This window comes from Scleropages formosus, chromosome 25 (assembly GCF_900964775.1).
Source record: "Scleropages formosus chromosome 25, fSclFor1.1, whole genome shotgun sequence".
NCBI classification, from domain to species: domain Eukaryota; kingdom Metazoa; phylum Chordata; class Actinopteri; order Osteoglossiformes; family Osteoglossidae; genus Scleropages; species Scleropages formosus.
In genome coordinates this window covers 8,703,772-8,723,270 of record NC_041830.1, presented here as the reverse complement: position 1 = coordinate 8,723,270, position 19,499 = coordinate 8,703,772, and the positions used below count along the sequence as shown (strand labels likewise).

Genomic DNA, 19,499 nt, shown 5'->3' with positions numbered 1-19,499 from the left:
CCACGTCCTCTTGCACCACCCCGGTGCTGTGAATGGGGCAACGCTACTCCGCCCAAACTCTACGACCGGTTTCCCAAATTTGGGATCAAAACCTTTCATGTTGCGTCTTAAGCCTCTGGAAGCAAGAATGGGTGCGTCGAAAGATGCATAAGGACCAGGAGAAACAAGTACAGAAGTACAGCAAAGGTAAGTGAATACATTTCGAAAGGAGACCGTTCCTGAACAATCACTACATTAACATTTTTTTTCCAATTATCCTACACTTTTCTCCAAAGTCAATCACAATGTTAAGCTACCGATTTACACAGCTGGGTCATTTTACTGGAGCAATTCAGGATAAGAACCTTGCTCAACGGTACTACAGCCGGAGGTGGGACCCGAACCTGTGACCTTTGTGTTCAAAGAACAGTTCGAACCGCTACGCTACCGGCTTCCCTGCCTGGATTACGTAACACAACAAACAGCCGAATCGAGGAGATGTGTCTACGAGTGAAAATGGAAGTAACTTCCAGGTCCATGTTCAGGCACAGACCCTCTTCGGTGTCAAGGTCCTCTGGAGAAGGCCTCACCCATGTCCCATCTGGGACAACAGGCAGTATAGTGTCTCAGCACATGGGTTCGCATCCCAACATCTGGCTGTTCGAGCCCCCTCCCTCCCTCCTGGGCTCTTACCGCGTTGCACGCTCCCGCCCGCTCCACCTTGCTCATCTTCGAGAGGTCCGACTTGAACACGTTCATCTTCTCCACCAGGGTGGTGAGCGCCGTCTCTGTCGCTTCGCCCACCTTCTCGTAAACGCCCTTGGCCTGCAAAACAGGTGCAGATGCTTCTGAAACTTTTCTCCGAAGCAACTTGAAATTTTTTCCCTTATTATACAGCTGGGTAATTTTACTGGAGTAATTTAGGGTAAGTACCTTACTCAAGGGTACTACAACTGGAGGTGGGAATCAAACCTGCAACCTTTGGGTCCAATGGCAGCAGCTCTAACCATTATGCTACCAGGTGCCCTGGTCCTATCCATACATTTATTCCATGCGCAATTCTGGGTTAGGCTGCAGCTCCGCATGTGTGCGTGATTCCACATTCGTTGAAAAATAACACCGGAAGGAGGAAAAGACCAAATTAAGCTTGCAGGCTCTTACTTAAACAGTTTTGCCAACGCGCTGTCCACTTTGCAGGAAAGAAGTCGGTGGATTACGTACAACACAGCGCCGCGCTGCCATCACGCTGCAGACACGCAGACAAAATCTGCAGCTGCGTCATGCCGAGTATCCAGCATCCATTTCTCACGCTCTCATACAAAAGTGACGCGGTTACCATAACATTAACAGAAACAAGGCAGAAAGCAACCGAACCTGGAACAGCGCTGGGATAAACAAGGAAAAAAAAAAAAATTACCCAACCATGCCATAAAACAAGGCTTGGTCACTGCCTCTGTGAGAGAGAGAGAGAGAGAGAGAGAGAGAGAGAGAGAGAGAGAGAGAGAGAGAGAGAGAGAGAGAGAGAGAGAGAGAGAGATGTTCCGCTCCTCCGTTCTGCAAGTAAACAGCTCTGATTTCCACAAAGATGCTCCATTTACATTTATTTATTCCGCTGATTCCGTTCTCCAAATATTCTTACGCTCGTTTACCCATTTATACAGCTAGGTACATTTTACTATATCGCTTTAAGGTAAGTACCTTGATCAAGGCTACCGCAGCAGGAGGTGGGATTGGAAGCTAAGTCTTTGGAGTGGAAGGTGACGGCTGTAACCGCTACGCCACCTGCTGCAGAAGAACTCGCGTTACACACCGTCAGGCGTCGCCCTTTTAGTACATTTTTGTCGAACCCGCAGCCAGGCGTTCGACTCTTCGCCCGAAGAGACGCTCGGCCACGTTTGTGGCGGGGATGACGGACGGCGCGTCCGACGAGAAGCGACTCCCTGTGCGAAGGAGGCAGGCTGATCGCGCCAGCTGCAGGTGGAAGTGTGTGTCTGTGACGAAATGGGGACACGCCCCGGGGGAACGCGGTGGGAAAACTGCAGAACGCAGCCGAAACGCTGATGAAAGGGGACAAAAAAGAGGATCCCCGCAAGGCAGGAGGAGCGACGGGAGAAGGAACGTTTCAGACGAAAGCCTCGAGGTACGACGCGGTACGGTCCCGTCGCTCACGCCGACGATCACTTCACAAGAAACCATCAGTTTTTACTACTGTTACCATCTTTAAGAAAAGGTAGCTCGCTAAAGCAGGGCGGCAGGTGGCGTGCCAGTTAGAGCTGCCGCCTTCGGGCTCGGAGGACAGGGGATCTCCCCCCCTGCTGCAACGCCCATGATCAAGGTACTTACCCTGAAGTGATACAGTAAAAAATTACCCTGCTGTATAAAAGGGTAATTAGTGTAAGAAATTTCACAACTCAACACTTGTAAATCACTGACCCATGCGGGGAAAATATACATATCTGTGCATGCATCTATATAGTTATATGCGGGCGCCCGCGCACACACACACACACACACACACACACACACACACACACACACACACACACACACACACACACACCGAGCTAGCCACATCGCTCACCTCATTGTAGTCCAAGGAGGAGTCGTTGCACATGGCGCACACGGTGGCCAGTTCCACGAGGACATCGTAGTCCCCGCAGTCCACGGGACAGTCTCTCAGCAGCCTGCGCCGAGCGAGGGGACACGGACAAGGTCACTCAAGGACAGAGACGGCCCGGACGCCGCGGCTCATTCTTCATCGGAACAGCAGCAACGAAAACGGGGCATCGCGCAAACTGTACTGTACGATAACACCCGGTGGAAGGACAAGGGCTGGAGACCAGCAGGTTGCCGGTTCATGTCCCAGGAGGGTCTCTCATGTAGTAGCGTTAACAAAGTCGCGCTGTCTGAGCATTTTCAGCAAAATATCTAGAAAGATTTCAAGTGTACAAAAAAAAAAAACCATTGGTTATGCAGCAAAGAAGGCAAAAGCAAGTTTCAGTAACTATGGTGTGAAACTACATATAAGACAGTCAATTTGCATTTGAAGGATCAAGGAAGACATAGATAAATGGAATACACACACACACACAGAGGCTGGGGCTGCTCGTCTCAAGCGGGGTCGCAGCAAACCAGAGCCTAACCCGGCAACACAGGGCGCAAGGCCGGAGGGGGAGGGGACACACCCAGGACGGGACGCCAGTCCATTGCAAGGCACCCCAAGCGGGACTCGAACCCCACACCCACCGGAGAGCGGGCACAGGCCAAACCCCCTGCGCCACCGTGCCCCCCTTTAAATGGAATCTGCTGATGCGTTAAATCATGCATTTCGATAAACGTAAATCCTGGGAAACACACAGTCGGTTCCAACAAGCAGATCTCGCGCTGGATGCGTGTGAACGTACTGGTGTCGGTGGTTGCCCTGCTGGGAGCATTTTTTGCTGCGAACTACTAACGAACATTTAAAGGCAGGAAAAAAAAGGACGAGGACGAAAAAGGCTCAACGTTGACCTCTCGTTCCACGGTTCACATTTTTTGCTCCGTTGCGATATGAGGAAACAAAAAACATAAAAAAAAAAAAAAAGGGAAAAAAAAAAAACGCAGAGTTAAAAATAAAGCGTTGGTGTCACCGTAGGAGAGAAGCCGATTCTTGCCGCAGGGGTTCTTGTCAGCACTTAACGCCCTCAAATATCTTTTTAAAAACGGCTTAATTTTATTTTCTCCGCAAACTACCGCGGCCGTAATAACCTACAAGTGCAGGAAAAAGTCGTCTAATGCCGCACGCATAAATAGCTTCTGCTGCATGGCTTCCGGGCCGCCGTGAAAACTAATAAAAAAACAAACTGCCAAATTTAGGAACATTAGAGACGTTGTCCTCTCAAATTACTTCACGATCCCCACTTGCCCGGGAGCTACGAACACTCAGCTTTTGGGAAAAGAGGGAAGGAGTGCAATACTGCATAAAAATGTGCAATATATGTGGTTTCCCTGTGAAAAGCTCTGCATATTTTACTGCTTTTAATTATAATAAGGAGCAGGTAAAGTAATAGTTAAGGAGGAGGTCTAATAACCTCACAACTGCTGTAGTGACCTTGGGAAAAGGTGCCTATATTGAACACACAGCTTGCAAAAGGGCCAAAATTTATTTGCAATTAAAGTGCGGGCCAGGCCTAGTAATAATGCGCAGTGCTGCCTGAAAGTATGTGAACCCCCTGTGTACCGCAGTTTTACCACGAAACGGTTATTGAACGAGAATCAGCGTTTCTCACGGGACATAACAGGTGTGTGATGACCGGTTCCGTATGTCGCTTCAGAGGACACCGTGTCCGTGGTAGAAACACGGTACCGGTGCAGGCGCAAAAACGCACGAACCTCAAGTTGTATTTTATTAAACAAAATAAGGTGTGTAAATCACTGCTATCGACTTTCTTTTATGTTTAATATTTAGATAAGTTCATTTTAATATTTTATACTGCAATAATGACCATCCTTACTGGGTTCGCACAGCGGTGCCGTATTACATCTGTACATATTAACGAGAACGAAAACCCACTAAAGCAGGTTTTTAGGAAGCCGTGTTTACGTCTTTGAGAAACAGAATAAAACACTACAAACTTGATAAATTACCTGCCTTGGGGTGGGGTGGTTGTTTTGGGTGTATGTGCGCGGGGAGATGGGGTTGCATGGCGTGCTTGTTTTTGTGTGTGCGGTCAGGGATGGGTGGGGCCCGGGGGGGGGAGAAGCACGGTCAGGAGGCAGAGCTCAGCCGGGACGGGCACTGGAGGTACTCACACTTGGCCTTCCGGTGCGTAAGTGGACCCGGTGATGGCGAATTCGAGCAGCGAGCAGCTGGAGTCCTCCACCTTGTCCACCACAAACATCTAGAGACGGAAAAAGGAACCAGGTGAGAAACCCAGCGGAGCGGAACTGCGCCCAACGTCAACCTGACCGGTCACAGCCTCACCACTGGACAGGGATCTCACAAGAATGATTAATGATGCTTCAACAACTTTTACTCTTCTTTTAGTAGAGGCAGCCTCTGGTAAGTTTTGCGGTTATTGTATGCCATTTTGACATAGTATATTACATGTAATAATTATACAGTATAGCAGAGTGTGATTATGGTATATAACACAGACAAAATAGCAGTAAAATAATCCATCCATCCGTGCAATTTCAATAACTGCCTGTCCTGATCAGGGTCGCGGTGATCCGGAGCTTATCCTGGAAGTTACTTTTTTACATTTATTTAGCAGACGCTTTTCTCCAAAGCAACTTCCAATGAACTCTATGTAGTGTTATCAGCCCACACACCTTATTCACCGCGGTGACTTACACTGCTAGATACACTGCTTACACTGGTCACTCATCCATATATTAAGTAAGTATTGGGAAGTACTGGGTGTAAGACTGGAGGGGTACACCCTGGATGGGACAGCAATCCATCCCAGGAAAGCCATACACACACTATGGGCTAATAACCGTCATCAATCCACCCAAACAGCACGTCCTTGGACTGTGGGAGGAAACCAGAGCACCCGGAGGAAACCCACACAGACACAGTGAACACATGCGAACTCCAAAAGACTGAGTGGGGATTTAAGCCACATTGTTTCGCACCACCATGCCGTCCGACACTCAAATAACATTTGAAATAATAAAGTTAGTGAGCAGCTTTCAAGTATCATGCCAGAATGCAACTTTTGATTTTGCAGCTTTACAGTTGGCAGACAATTAGAAATTAATTTAATAACAGCACTTAAGACAATATAACTACAGTTAAATTTAGTGCAGCCAAACCATATTCTTTTGCAAAGCGGTATGTTGTCCCGTGGGTAAAATGGCAGTGTAAAGCGGTACAATGAGTGTTCGCCCCAAATACCGCAAACCCGGTAAAGCTGTAAATGGCATTCGCAGCCTCGCAAGGCTCAAACACAAATAAATGGGCTCGCGGACAGAGCAAGACAAAACAAATGAGCGCGGAGTACAAAGAGGCCCGATGACATTGAAAAGGAAAACGGAAAAAGGAAGGGGGAGGGGAGGGGGAGAGAGAGAGAGAGAGAGAGAGAGAGAAGAAAAGCCACACTGTCGCTGGGGTTCGCTCGGCTCAGCCCAACAAAGGGAATTCCCATCTTGCCAAGGCCAACTGACGTCATTGATCATTTTTCCGCCTTTTTCCAGTAAACATCAGGGAGTTCCTTGGTTTTACTGACCCAGCATAAACCCCCTCCTGCATGCAGGGCTTGCCTAGAGAAGGGCATCAAAAAAGCCTTTCATTATGCACTAAATACCCAGCTTGTTTGCTCCAGCTTCTGGATGATATGGGTGTGTGCGAGAGAGAGATGGACACACACACACACACACACACACACACACACACACACACACACACACACACACACACACACACACACACACACACAGAGAAAGCGAGATGAGGGAAAGGGGTAGGGTTACCAAAAAACTCATTTACACTTTTGCATTTATTCATTTAGCAGACGCTTTTTTACGAAGCGATGTATAACAAACATCAACCAACATTTGGTCGACCCCTTTCCCTGAATTCGCCAAGCGTGGGAGATGCTCTGCGTTAAACTGTCAACCGTCATTCACCCGTCTAAAAATCAGAGCAGTGTGACGCTTGCTCACTCATTCACTCGCGCGCTCTCTATGCCTTTGGATTATGGGAGGAAACCCATGTAAACACAGAGAGAACATGCAAACTCCACACGGATTCAAAGCTCGATTCAAACTCGGCTCCAGGCTCACAGCGAAGGTATTGCGAGGCACTAATGCTACCCGCTGATCCACCGCGCCACCCCAGACTACCATTTCTCGCGCACGTCGACACCCAACACCCCGAACGGCTGTATAATGGAGACCTATCTTCAGGAACGAGGGTTGCAAAGATCTCAAGACCCATGTGGACGGACTCGCCCCGCCCCGCGCTATTCCCGTCACAATTTCCCATACGGAGCGGAAGCCCAGCCAGAAAAACGAGAAATCACCCGGGGAAGCTCCATCTAGCACATCTACCAGCTTATTGGCCGCGGTAGCAATAGCGGTGTGGGTGGGGCCAAGGCTCGGGAGACAGAGGTGCTGAAGAAGGACAAAGTGGTTCGCCTGAGTGCTCTCATCGCTTCGATCGGCGCAGATTGAATTTCAGACCAAGGCTCGTCGGTCTAGTACGGCTCTTCAGACCGCACCAAGCGGGGCCATTTGGAGGTAAAGCAGGCCATTAAGGACGGCAGCCACCAGTTTGAGCAGCGGATGAAAGATGTGAAGGACCAAGCGAGAAATATTTTGTGCTATGGACAGAGATGATGATCCATCATTGGGGCGGAAAGCATCACCTTATAGGCAAAGATTCAACTCAATAGCACACAACGGCGGAGCAGTGTCTCTAGCACTGCTACTGAATTCGGGTAAAGGTGTTGACACATACTGTATATACATGTAGATATATACACACAAATATCTTCTATCTTCAATAACGGTCCAGATAATTATCCATAATTATCTCGGCTTGCATCGGAGGACCTGAACCTGGCTGGTTGGCCATCGTACCATTTGCTTGAACCCACCCCAATCTGGGTCTCCTAACATTCATTTTTTTCCATTTAAATTTATTTTTCCTGAGCTCTTTTTTCCCCCTCACCAAGCTGACATAAAGCACTGAACAAAGTACTGAACTGCAGCTGTTTTGATAAACCAGCTGGCAGCTGAGGAGAGGAAAACAAAATTCCCCACTGCAAAGAACGGGAGAAAAATAAACCTCTGGGGGTCCAAGTACCAATGCTGCCCACCCCTTCATGGTGTTCTAGAGAGGGACAGGGGTCCGGCGTGGATATGCCTGGTACAAAATACTGGTGGAAAAGTAACGTAGGTATCCAGGCTCCTGATTACTAGTATTCATTAGCCATTGACCGCCTCAGCTACCACATCACCGTCTCCCGAACACAAAGCACGCAACACACAACCGAAGAGGACCGCATCAGGCTATTGTGACCTGCCCTTGTATACTGTAACTGCTTAATGAGCTAGTTCTCCAGCTGTGCAGCGTATTGCTGCCTGCACGTGTTCGTATCTTGAACGACAGCGTGGCTACGCCCTCTATTTATGTGCGGTATGCCGTTTAGGTTTTGAGGCTGAGGGATGGCAGATTCCGGTCCCTGTGGGATGCAGCTCGCGCAATCCTCTTCCAAGTCCTTCTGCTCCATCCTCGCAATAAGGTCGGAAGCGGCTCTGGGAAGGCAGCGATAATAGTATTTATCTATACTAGCTGCCGCTGGGGCTGATCCTGCTGGGAGTGCTCCGACCTTGAGAGCAGAAGTCCTTCCCATCAGGTGGTTCCACTGGGCTCTAAGCCCAACCCAACAAATGATCTGGTTTCCTCCCACAGTCCAAAGGCATGCTGTTTAGGTTCCCCCATAGTGTGTGAGTGACAGAGAGAGTGTGTGTGTGTTCCACTGATGTATGATGAGTGACCCAGTGTAAGTAGTGCATCTAGCAGTGTAAGTTACCATGGTGAATAAGGTGTGTGGGCTCATAACACTACATAGTATCCATTGTAAGTCACTTTGGAGAAAAGCATCTGCTATATAAATAAATGTAAATGTACTCCATTCTATCTTATTTGTATGTCTTCCCTTTCCATGTCTGCAGTGGAAATTTCTGCAATACCAAGCTCCTCTGCTTGGGAGGGTAAAAACCGATAAGGGAGACCGGAGGTATGTAAGAGCTGCAGACGGATGACATCTTATGAGATTCTACATATCTATAACAAACTGCTTTTTAAACTTACTTTTGCCTCATTATTGAGACTCCAAAGGACCTGGAATCGTCTGAAAAGGATCAGTTCCAACAACACAAAACAGCACAAAGAGCACCAGGCCACGTGTGCTACACGTTTTGGAAAAAATCATTAGATGACTTGTTGAATTTCTACAGCAGGGCAGACGAGCACTTGAGAAAGGATCTTCGCCTGGAAGGTGTCCACTGCAAACCCGAAGAAGTATTCAGGCAGACAGCGCCGGGACCACCTCTGCGAAGGTGTCTGCTAAGTAAATAAATAACGTGATGAACGTTACTGGAAGGGAAAGGCATTAAGCGAGGGATCGGCAGCTCAAAGGCAGATGGATACCGAAACGGACGTCTCTTCAACTCCCGGCTAAGCACGGTGGAGAGCCTCATCGAAATAAATGTTATTTTCTGCTCTTTGTGCTTTTCATTTATTCGTTTTTCAGAGCCCTTCGATACTACGACACACACTCCTGTCCTTCAGAGCCCTGTTGTCAAAGAAACGGGGGCTTCTGCTATGTGAAATTAACAGTTTTAACACCGCCAGGCCATTTTTTTCATCCATGATGTAATGTTATGGCAATGACAAAGGAGCCCCAAACCCCCCCCCCCCCGGCTTAGGCAACTGTAATTGAATTACAGTATATTTTCCAGCAAGGAAGCGAATGCCGCCGCCAAGCTCGTAGCGTACTAAAGCGCAGCTTATGTCCCTTTCGAAAACACGATGCTGTGTTCAGTGTGCAGTGCTTTTTTTTTTTTTTAAAGAGAGGAAAACCCGTGCGTAATGTAAAGTGGGGGAGGGGTTCCATCCGAAGCGGTTGAGAAACTTCCGCCAGGACAGAGGAGGGCTTTCATCGGAGCCGCCGGGATTCCGTATTTTTAAAGAGGAGAAGCGGAAGGTGACGGTAATCACTGAGCCGTCTCCGCGAGCCGACAAACGCACGTCGTTTTTCGTTTCAGGACCTGGGTGTCAAATGCGTTGAGGTTACAAGCGGGGGGGATGGAAAATAGAACTAGAGAAATAGAAGAGAGGAAACAAGTGATGTCAGATGCCACGTCTTTGAGATCATCTTCCGACCTGCCGGAGAGGTTAAGCGCAGGCAAACGCAGACTCACCAGGTGGACCACCATGGACCGCGGCGTAATGACATTACGTGAGACGTGGTTTCGAGAAGACGGACCGACCCGCAATACATATTGCCTCATGTGAATTTAAATACGGCATCCTCACGTGCAGGTTTCCTCCTGCAGGGGAGCAGCTGGCCAACGACGGTCCTTCCACTGTCCTGGGGGCAAACGGTCACACAGCGGTCAGGCGCAACTCCGCCAGAAGTCACATGTCCCGCATGGCAGCGAGGGACCACGCGACTGCTGCGGCAGGGAAACCCCAGCGCGTCACGTGCAGCCGGGGACTGCGGCCCGGCGGCATCGAGTACAAATATTTATCAAGCGGTGGGGGTGGGGAGGAGGAGGGGGGGGTTGAGCTGTACCCTGCGGCCACCAGACCTCGACGCTCAGAGATTAAACAGGTCCCAGCGAGGGAACTCCCTGCAGTTAAACATTTACAAACCTCCTGCCTGGTTCCCGTGTCCTTTGGCAGCCTAATTCCGTTTCTCAGGCTGAATAGGGCCAGATAGAAAAACAGAACTGGGGCCGTAGAGCTAAACATCCCCTTTATCGGAAGTGGAGCCAATGCCTGGCAAACAGAGACCAGTTCCCCTCGCGCTCTCTCTCTGGCCATGTGCTGCTGTAAGAGCATTTAACCCTCCAGAGCCAGAGAGGGACACATTTTAGCTTGAAAAACAAAAAAAAAAAAATAAATACTTTTTTGTACATTTAAGTTTCTTCATTTATTCAGCTGGGTAGTTTTTACTGTAATAATTCATGGTAAGTAACTCAATCAAAGGTACTACAGTAGGAAATGGGATTCAAACCAGAGTCCTTCAAGTCCAAAGGTGAGAGGTCTAACCACTATTCATTTCATTCATTTATTCACTTAACAGATGCTTTGGTCCGAAGCGACTTACAATGAATACTATGTAGCGTTACCAGCCTACACACCTTATTCACCATGGTGACTTACACTGCTAGATACACTGCTTACACTGGCTCATTCATCCCTACGTCAGTGGAACACACACACTCTCTCTCAATCACTCACACACTGTGGGGGAACCTGAACAGCATGTCTTTGGACTGTGGGAGGAAACCAGAGCACTCAGAGGAAACCCACGCAGACATGGGCAGAACCTGCAAACTCCACACAGACTGAGTGGGGATCGAACCCACGTCCTCCCGCACCACCCAGGCACCGTGAGACAGCAGCGCTACTCGCTGCGATTACACAATTATTACAGATGGTTTTGAAGAGCATACCGCACTGGTAACTCCTTTCCAGTTTAGTACGTGTTTCGTACAGCAGAGAGAAAATGCATTCGTATGAATCCCAATAAAATTTTGCCACATCAGTATTATCATCCTTATTCATTTAGCTGATTTTTTTTTTTTCCTCAAGGTGACTTTAGGAATGGCTACAGACACAGAGGAAGCGTTGCTTCTGTGGGTATTTATACATATTTAGACTGAATAACAAAATTAAAATACAGTTAAAAATTCTTTATTGGCATATCAGCACAATAACTGAGAATAATGATGGAAATTTATCATTACAGTAATAATTAAGAACGGCACGATAAAAACTAAATATGGTTGATGCTTTTCTCACGCTCCAGACATCCCGCGCTACGAGTACACAGTTCACTCTTTGTCTAGTTAGCGTCCACTGTTCAGCACACTCGCTTTATGTGTTTATATAGTACAACCCAAAATTTTATATGCCCTCTGTTTATTCAGCTCAAGTACAGCATTTTCACCAAAGGGAACCTCAGGCTCTCTTAGTAAAAAGATAAAACCAAACATCTTCGCATGTTTTTCAGTCACTGGATTGTTTCACAGGTCCACATTAATGACATTTTCATTATTTCTCACAAGGACAAATATCCCCCTATTCTGTACATTATTAATTTTCGCAAGAAACACTTTTTCACTACATATTAGCAGTAAAGTGGGACCTTCTGTATGGTACACACACATTTCACCCAATAGCACATGGTCCAAACTAAACACACAATTAAGGTACCGCATGTCAGTACCATTCTGCAGGGACAAATACTTTGCCAAACTAGTGCTTCGCATTATCTGACAGGCTATCAGTCATTCAGAAATTTTCCACATTTACAAATTACATTTCATTTAGCAGACCTTCACTCTCTAAAGGAACTTAGAATGTTAAGCTATATATAATGATTTATCCGTTTATAGAGCTGGGTAATTTTTACTTGGGTGGGTTCGAGTCCCGCTTGGGGGTGCCTTGGAGCCGACTGGCGTCCCGTCCAGGATGCGTCCCCTCCCCATTCAGCCTTGCGCCCTGTGTTGCCGGGTTAGGCTCCGGCTCACCGCGACCCCGCTTGGGATGAACGGTTGTAGACATTGCATCGGTAATTTTTACTGCATCAGCTCAGTGTAAGTATTTTGATCAAGGGTACTACAAGAGGAGGTGTGATTCAAACCTGGGTCCCTCACGTCCAAAGGCAGCAGCAGCTCCAACCACTGTGCCAGCTGTCTCCCCAAGCGAGGCCAACCTGACTTAACCTCGGCCGAGGAGGTCTTTGAGCTTGTGACTCTGTCGAACATGAGCCGGGAAGGACTCCGCCGTCCTGCCGATCTGTTTTCTGAAGCTACCCAGAAAGCAGGGTACCAGACGACAGCAATCCTTAGCAACCCGAGTGCTCCTACGTCTAAATAGCAGCTGGGGTGAGCTGCATGGAAAGTTTACTTTGAGACCCACTTTCCTCATCAGTGCAAGAGAAGACACAGATTAAGAGATTAGGAGCTCATCAGCTGTGGGCCACCAGCCAGGAACCAAGCTAAAAGCTATACATGCTAAAAGCTGGTTGCACTGTATACGCTAGCTGGATGCCTTCTGTGCTGCCACTAGCTAATACTAACTGGCGGACACAAAGCTGATTTACTAAGAGGATATATTTGCCCGTGTCCCGAGAAGGATAACGCAGCGGTGCGCAGTTTCAGTCCTCGAGGGTGGCGACGTGCACGAGTTCTTATTTAACCTCAGCGCTAAAGAGTGAGATTATAGCCATTCTTTCACCAACAGGTCTTCGCGCTTTGAAGCCAGACTGGTCACCGCGTGCAGCGCAACCGAAACCCAGGCAACCGGCACCGCCCCTTTATCAGAGAGTGAGAAAAGGCACAGTCGAAGTACCGCCATCACACTGTCGCCTACAATAACCCTTCATTTTTAAGACTTTTCGCAAAACCCTTGTTCGCTACACTTCAGTTTGTTTAGGTAGATACCGTAGTGGCATTTCTGCTATCCTCACAAAGGATGTGGATGACATATCAAGCAGGAGGATATAGAAACACAGTTAGTCCTCGACTTACAACAGGATTCTATTCCAATGACTTTGTAAGTCGACTTCGTAATTCGCGAACACACTTACGCTGCGTTAACTATAAAGATACACAACTAACACGTATAAATGCTTTGTTGTACAACAGAGCTTTTACTTTCTTCATTATTTCACGCGCTATTAAAATAATACCAATATAGAATAATAAAAATACAGTACAGTTTTGAATATACTTGTGCCATTGCAGAAATTATTAGTGGCTGAACGACAGCTTCTCAGAAACAAAGGTTCACCACCTTCTCTCATAGCTTCCAGGTGAAAGAACAAGCATCTCATCAGAGATGAAGGTTTCATTAATGGCACTTGGGGTTCAAGACACAGCGCGACTGGCCGCCAGGCTCCGCTTTTCCTCGTGTAATGCGATTGTCTAGATGGGAAGGATTTCCCAGAAGCCTCCGAGGTCTATAAGCAAGACAGAGAACGCAGAGTCTGGGTCTGAATACAAAAGCGTTGGAAGCACAGCGTGCGCTCGGCATTAAATAAAAGTAAAACCATTACAGATTCACCACACTTTCAGTTCCCATCTACGGCTGTAAGAGGGGGGTGGTTGGGCGTGAGGGAATCCCTATATTTAGTCCAGAACAACCGTTTCCCAGGGCCATAGCCCACAAAGCCGAAACCACAAAGGCACCTCTTATTGACAGGCTGGTGGCAAGCTGCCACGAACTCTATAAAAAGGCGAAAGCGCACATTAAGCAAGGAGAAGTACGTAAATAAAGATCTGAGCATTTCGCTCTTCACACGAAGCATCCTGGAGGCCTACAGGATAGGCTACCGAGAGCAACGGTTCAACAGTTTTCCCGAATATCAAGAATAACTCTGAGGCCGAGAAGATCGTCAGCAGACAATCACGAAGGACTTTTCTAACCTACGCGGCCGTCCGAGTTCGAAAACTGGACGGCGACTGTCAGTTTCCCAATGCGAGAGCGGCAGGAGAAATTTGGAGCCGTCGCTCTTTCGTGTCCCACACGATTAAGAGCAATTACGTCAGCCAGGGGAAAGCAAGGTTTAAGTGAGGTGAAGGTGGCCTGGGAAGCAAAGACAGCCAAGACGGAAAGGGCTACGTTAATGCGGGACCTGGTTTAGACTCCAGTGAAAGGCTACAGTACAAAGGGCTGCAGACAGAATAACAGAGGAAGAGAATATATGCGGATGCTATGTGTGTACTTGCTTCTTCAGGATCAATTTATGGATTTGTGCGTGTGTGTGCGCGCTTATTGATGTGGTATGTGCATGTATACAAGCTTGCAAATGAGCATATGTCAATACGCAGCAGTGTTTGGCAATGCATGTGTGTCTATATTTACGTGTCCCTGTGCACCAGTGCATGAGTTCGCTTGCGATTGCAAAACATGTGCATGGGTGTATCCCCTTTGGCACTGCCTGTTGATCGTTTTGGCCAAATGCGAAAGAAAAACACATCTAATGATGAAAAGGAGGCATTAAACGATCTGCAATGAGAGATAGAGATTATGACACTTCTGAGAGATTCCTTCTTTGTTTACTCATCCTTCCACTGAAAAAGCTAAAACATGGAACTCCCTTGATCTCGCTAGCATGGTACATGCAATTCCAAGGCAAACAGGGTTCCTGGGAACAGCAGCATTTTGCTTTTCCTCTCTCTCACAACATGATCACGAACCCCAACAGGGGTGTACTGAGATGTGCAAAAGCACACTATTTGTACTAACATGGCAAGAAGCGAGGAAACTCCTCCTCTTTACAGTTTAAACACCGCCACTGGGCGACTCACCCGGCACACAGACATCTGATTGGTGGTGAGGGTCCCCGTTTTGTCAGAGCAGATAACGGAGGTACAGCCCAGCGTCTCCACGGAAGGCAGGCTGCGCACGATGGCGTTCTTCTTGGCCATGCGGCGTGTGCCCAGTGCCAGGCAGGTGGTGATGACGGCAGGCAGCCCCTCAGGGATGGCCGCCACGGCTAGCGCCACAGCGATCTTGAAGTAGTAGATGGCGCCGCGGATCCAGGAGCCGCCATGGACCGGGTCGTTGAAGTGGCCTATGTTGATGACCCACACGGCGACGCAGATGAGGGAGATCACCTTGGACAACTGCTCTCCAAACTCATCCAGCTTCTGCTGCAGCGGCGTCTTCTCCTGCTCCGTGGTGGCCATCTGGTTGCGGATTTTGCCAATTTCCGTGGAGACCCCCGTGGACACCACCACACCGATGGCCCGACCAGCTGCTATGTTAGTGCCCTGCAAGCATGTGGTGCAAATAAGGCTGGTCGGCTCAAGAAGGGATGCCTGCCATTATTATCTGAAACACCAAGGCTTTAAACAGGCATTCTGCATTACTGAAAAACGGACATTAGAGAACCTCTACTTGGGCAAAGGTACATGATGTTTAGATGGTACGGATATACAGCTTTTATTTATTTAGCTGACGCTGTTCTACAGAGTGACTTGCAGTGTTAAGCTACTTAGTCATTTATACAGCAGGATAACTTCTAATGCAACATCTCATGTAAAGTACCTTGTTTAAGGGCACTACAGCAGGAGGTGGGAGTCAAACCCAAGTCGCTCAGCTGCGAGGTGTAGCTCTAACCACTACGCCACCTGCTGGCCCATACCGTTTTAAAGACAACTGAAAGAATTGTGCATGACCAGACAATAAAATAAACACCCCCGATGTCTCCAACTTTACTATGTCTGTCATGGTGCTCAAAGCTTGAACTTCTACCGTTCTAGGACAACCCCATATACGTATAAGTATATATAAAATCAACAACTGCATTATGGTGTCCTCAAACCTCATCTGCAGAAATGGAGGGAAGGCTTACCGAAAACAGCATGTTTTTCTTGTCCTGATTGACAGCCCTGGGGTCAGGCACCGGGTCCGTGTGTTTGATCACCGACACGGACTCCCCTTCAACCGGAGACAAACCAAAATGTTACCCGAAGTCACAGCAGGTGTCTGCATTCCACATGTCACCTGTCATTCACATCAGTGCTTGTGCCAGTTCCTTGTTCATCTGAAACTTCCACCTAAATGACAATTTACAGTTAACCCATTTACACACTTCATTTTTTTTTTTTTTTTTTTTTTTTTTATTGTTATTGGAACCGTCTGGGCTAAGAAGCCTTGCTGAAGCGTAGGATAGCAGAGCCGCCACAATTGCCTCCTTATGCGAGCAGGTGTGCACACGTTTTGGAATTAAGGGTTTCCCCATCAGCGTGCCAACCAAACTAGACACGCTTGACAAAAGCAATCTGACCCAGCCTCATTACGGGCAAATTATTATTTTAAAAAAAAAAAAAAAAAAAAAAAAAAACCCAACCAGACACATTTGTCTTGATTACGCACTTTTACGGTTTAGCTGATGTTTCATTAATGAACGCCATGCGCGCAAACAGAAGGCGCAATTATTTGTTTTCACGGCGCTAGCATAGACACCGCTTAGGGCGGCGACATGCTAAACATTTATTACTTCGCGCACAACTTCGGAGGATGAGCGGCCTAGGAAACCGTTCGCGAGCACAGCTTGCAGAACCGGCTGCTTTCGCCAGCCTGCTCTGTCTTTCCATAGATCTATGAATAAGTATAATTTTTATGCATAATTTAATTAGCTTGTCAAAGGCAACTTAGAATGTTATGGTTTTTTTTTTGTATAGCAGCGTTGCATTTACGTTAGCGCACGTTAGCTTATACTTGGCGCCATACAATGATTTACTCATTTAGAGTGCTGGATATTTTTCCTGGAGCATTTCCCCATTGAGTACCTTAAACAAGAGTACTTACAGCAAGGCTCAAAGCCAGCTTTTCGATCCTTTAGACTCCTGACGACTGCTACCGGAAGCCCCCCGGTAAAAACATAACATGAACTTAGAATTCGTAATTGAAAAGTTCATGAAATTTGACTTCATTCTTTATAACTGACAGGATGACTAATCATCTCATTTAGTAGAGAAAGAGTTGCTTTCATTGTAGGTATTTATCTTCTACAGATAAATAGATAAATGACAGATGCTTTAGGTAACATTGTGGTTCAGAACATATAATCTCCAGGTTGGTGTTCCAAGCCCATCTCTGCTGTGCTGCTGCAGTACCCTTGAATAAGGTTTTGTCTTGAATCCCTCCAGTAAACATAATCCCGATTTATAAAAGGGTAAAACACAGTGAGTGGCTCAGGATAATTACACTTGTACAATGTGCAACTGTATTTCTCCCTGGGGTTTTAAGAGAGGGGGGGAAAAAAAAAAAAAAAAAAAAAACAGGAAAAAAATTTTAAAATTTGGAAAAAATACTGGTCACATATCTGGTTCTGTCATCATTAAGCTTCTGTAGCAAGTAACCCCTTTATCATACCATACTACACACACTGACTGAAACCGCTTGTCCCAAGTGGGGTGGCAGCGAATCGGAGCCTAACCCGGCAACACAGGCTGCAAGGCTGGAGGGAGAGGGGGACACACCCAGGACGGGACGCCAGTCCATCGCAAGGCACCCCAAGCGGGACTCGAACCCCACACCCACCACACAGCGGGCCCCAGCCGAACCCGTTGCGCCACCGCACCCCCACTCCAGACTACCGTACTGTATATCGAGACTGTGCTGTCATCTCCAGCCACAACCACAATCGGATCAGATGAAAGAATTGTCCAGCTGAAGCAGCGCGTTAAATTTTTAATCACCGAACATGACAAACAGCCCACGAAAACGTCTCAAACAGCAGTCTGCCACGTACCGCTTTTAAAAAGACTGACAATCCCTATTTTAACTGTACACCCTATTATTATATCATTGTTACACCCCGTAACGTGAGGGTTTAAGATGAATAAATAACTGCAACATATAAAACTTTCCCAGCATACTAATGGTTTTAAAGTTACACCCCTGTACGTTGCTACTGTAAAACTCACCACACTATAATGAAATTTGTTTCATATCGGCATTTACATTTATCCATGTATCTAACACTTTTCTCCAAAACAACTTACAGCCTTAAGCTACTTACAATTGCTCACCCATTTATATAGCTGGGTCATTTTTACTGCAGCGTTTTAGTAGAAGTACTTTGCCGAAGTGTGTTACAGCAGGTGGTGTGTTCTCACGAAAAATGGCCTTGCATGTATAAACGGAGCATCAATCAACGGCACATTTCAGAGAGGAAGCATTTAGCCACCCCAGCGTTACAACTGTACCTGTGAGAATGGACTGGTCAACACGCAGGGTTGTGGATTTTATGGTAGTGATCCTGATGTCTGCAGGAACTTTGTCTCCAACTGTTAAAAGAAAGAACAAGTTCTAGGTGAACTGATGAGCCTATTAATGCTTCCAGGAAACACCTACCTGACCATGGTAAATGGCATAATTTAACCACAGAAAGTGAATGGGAGCTTTAAAAAAATGAAGTGACAGTTCATAGAAGAGCGCTGAAACAAGTGTGAATTCACACATCCCTCGTTACGTGTCGAATCACGCTTAACGATGACGAGCCGTAAGCAAAGGGCTCCAGTTAGCGGCTGCTGCAACTGAAAGCAAAAGTGAAGAAGACGTTTATTGACAACCGCCTCTCTGGGCTATTAAGCTCAGTTGGGTGACAATGTGCAAAATGAGGCCTTGGACAATGAATATGGAAATAAAAAGGTTCGGGTCCCCATTCCATCTCAAACGCAACATGATACAAAACGCCAACAGTAAGGCTGCCTGCTCTCAATAGGCACCTCGCTTTCTCGCCCATACCAACTTCGTTAAAATATTAAAAGGAATAAATCAGATGAAAAAAAGTGAACTATTCCCTCAATTAAACATTATATTACTCCTCTAACATCCATCCTGGGAAGTTTATATTAACAGTACTATTTTACCACCCATGTTTCCAACAGCATCAGTATGAGTGGTGCTTTTTTATACCTCATTATGAAAGATCGCAGCATGAAAACCTAGGAAAGTTCCACTGGATTACGTGCAGGGTTTAACTGAGTGCAAAACTAAGTGGCTTTTTGTCATTGCACAAAAAACATTCTCTCAGATAGACTGCGGTGCAACTTAAACGGGACCCATCAAAACACACACACACACACACACACACACACACACACACACACACACACACACACACACACACACACACACACACACACGATGTGTGACCTTCTTGCCTCTAGAGGTGCCATTCAGATTAGAGTGAAAAAAGATGCAAGCACTGATTTCACTTATTGGCTATAAATATGAAGGGAAGGTAATTCCTGTTTAAATTCCTACACGCGTA

General features: G+C 47.0%; 1 protein-coding gene across 3 annotated transcripts in view; it reads right to left on the bottom strand.

Moving 5' to 3' along the window:
* The window catches only part of atp2a3 (ATPase sarcoplasmic/endoplasmic reticulum Ca2+ transporting 3), a 68,684-nt gene that overhangs the window by 12,131 nt on the left and 37,054 nt on the right, over positions 1 to 19,499 (bottom strand). For all 3 annotated transcript variants that reach the window (XM_029249018.1, XM_029249019.1, XM_029249020.1), the window contains 6 exons: positions 18,430 to 18,510; positions 16,068 to 16,153; positions 15,019 to 15,483; positions 4,771 to 4,859; positions 2,561 to 2,663; positions 673 to 804 (listed from right to left, as the gene is read on the bottom strand). In XM_029249018.1, the coding sequence (XP_029104851.1) occupies positions 673 to 804; positions 2,561 to 2,663; positions 4,771 to 4,859; positions 15,019 to 15,483; positions 16,068 to 16,153; positions 18,430 to 18,510 (956 nt within the window). The remainder of the gene's footprint in view (positions 1 to 672; positions 805 to 2,560; positions 2,664 to 4,770; positions 4,860 to 15,018; positions 15,484 to 16,067; positions 16,154 to 18,429; positions 18,511 to 19,499) is intronic.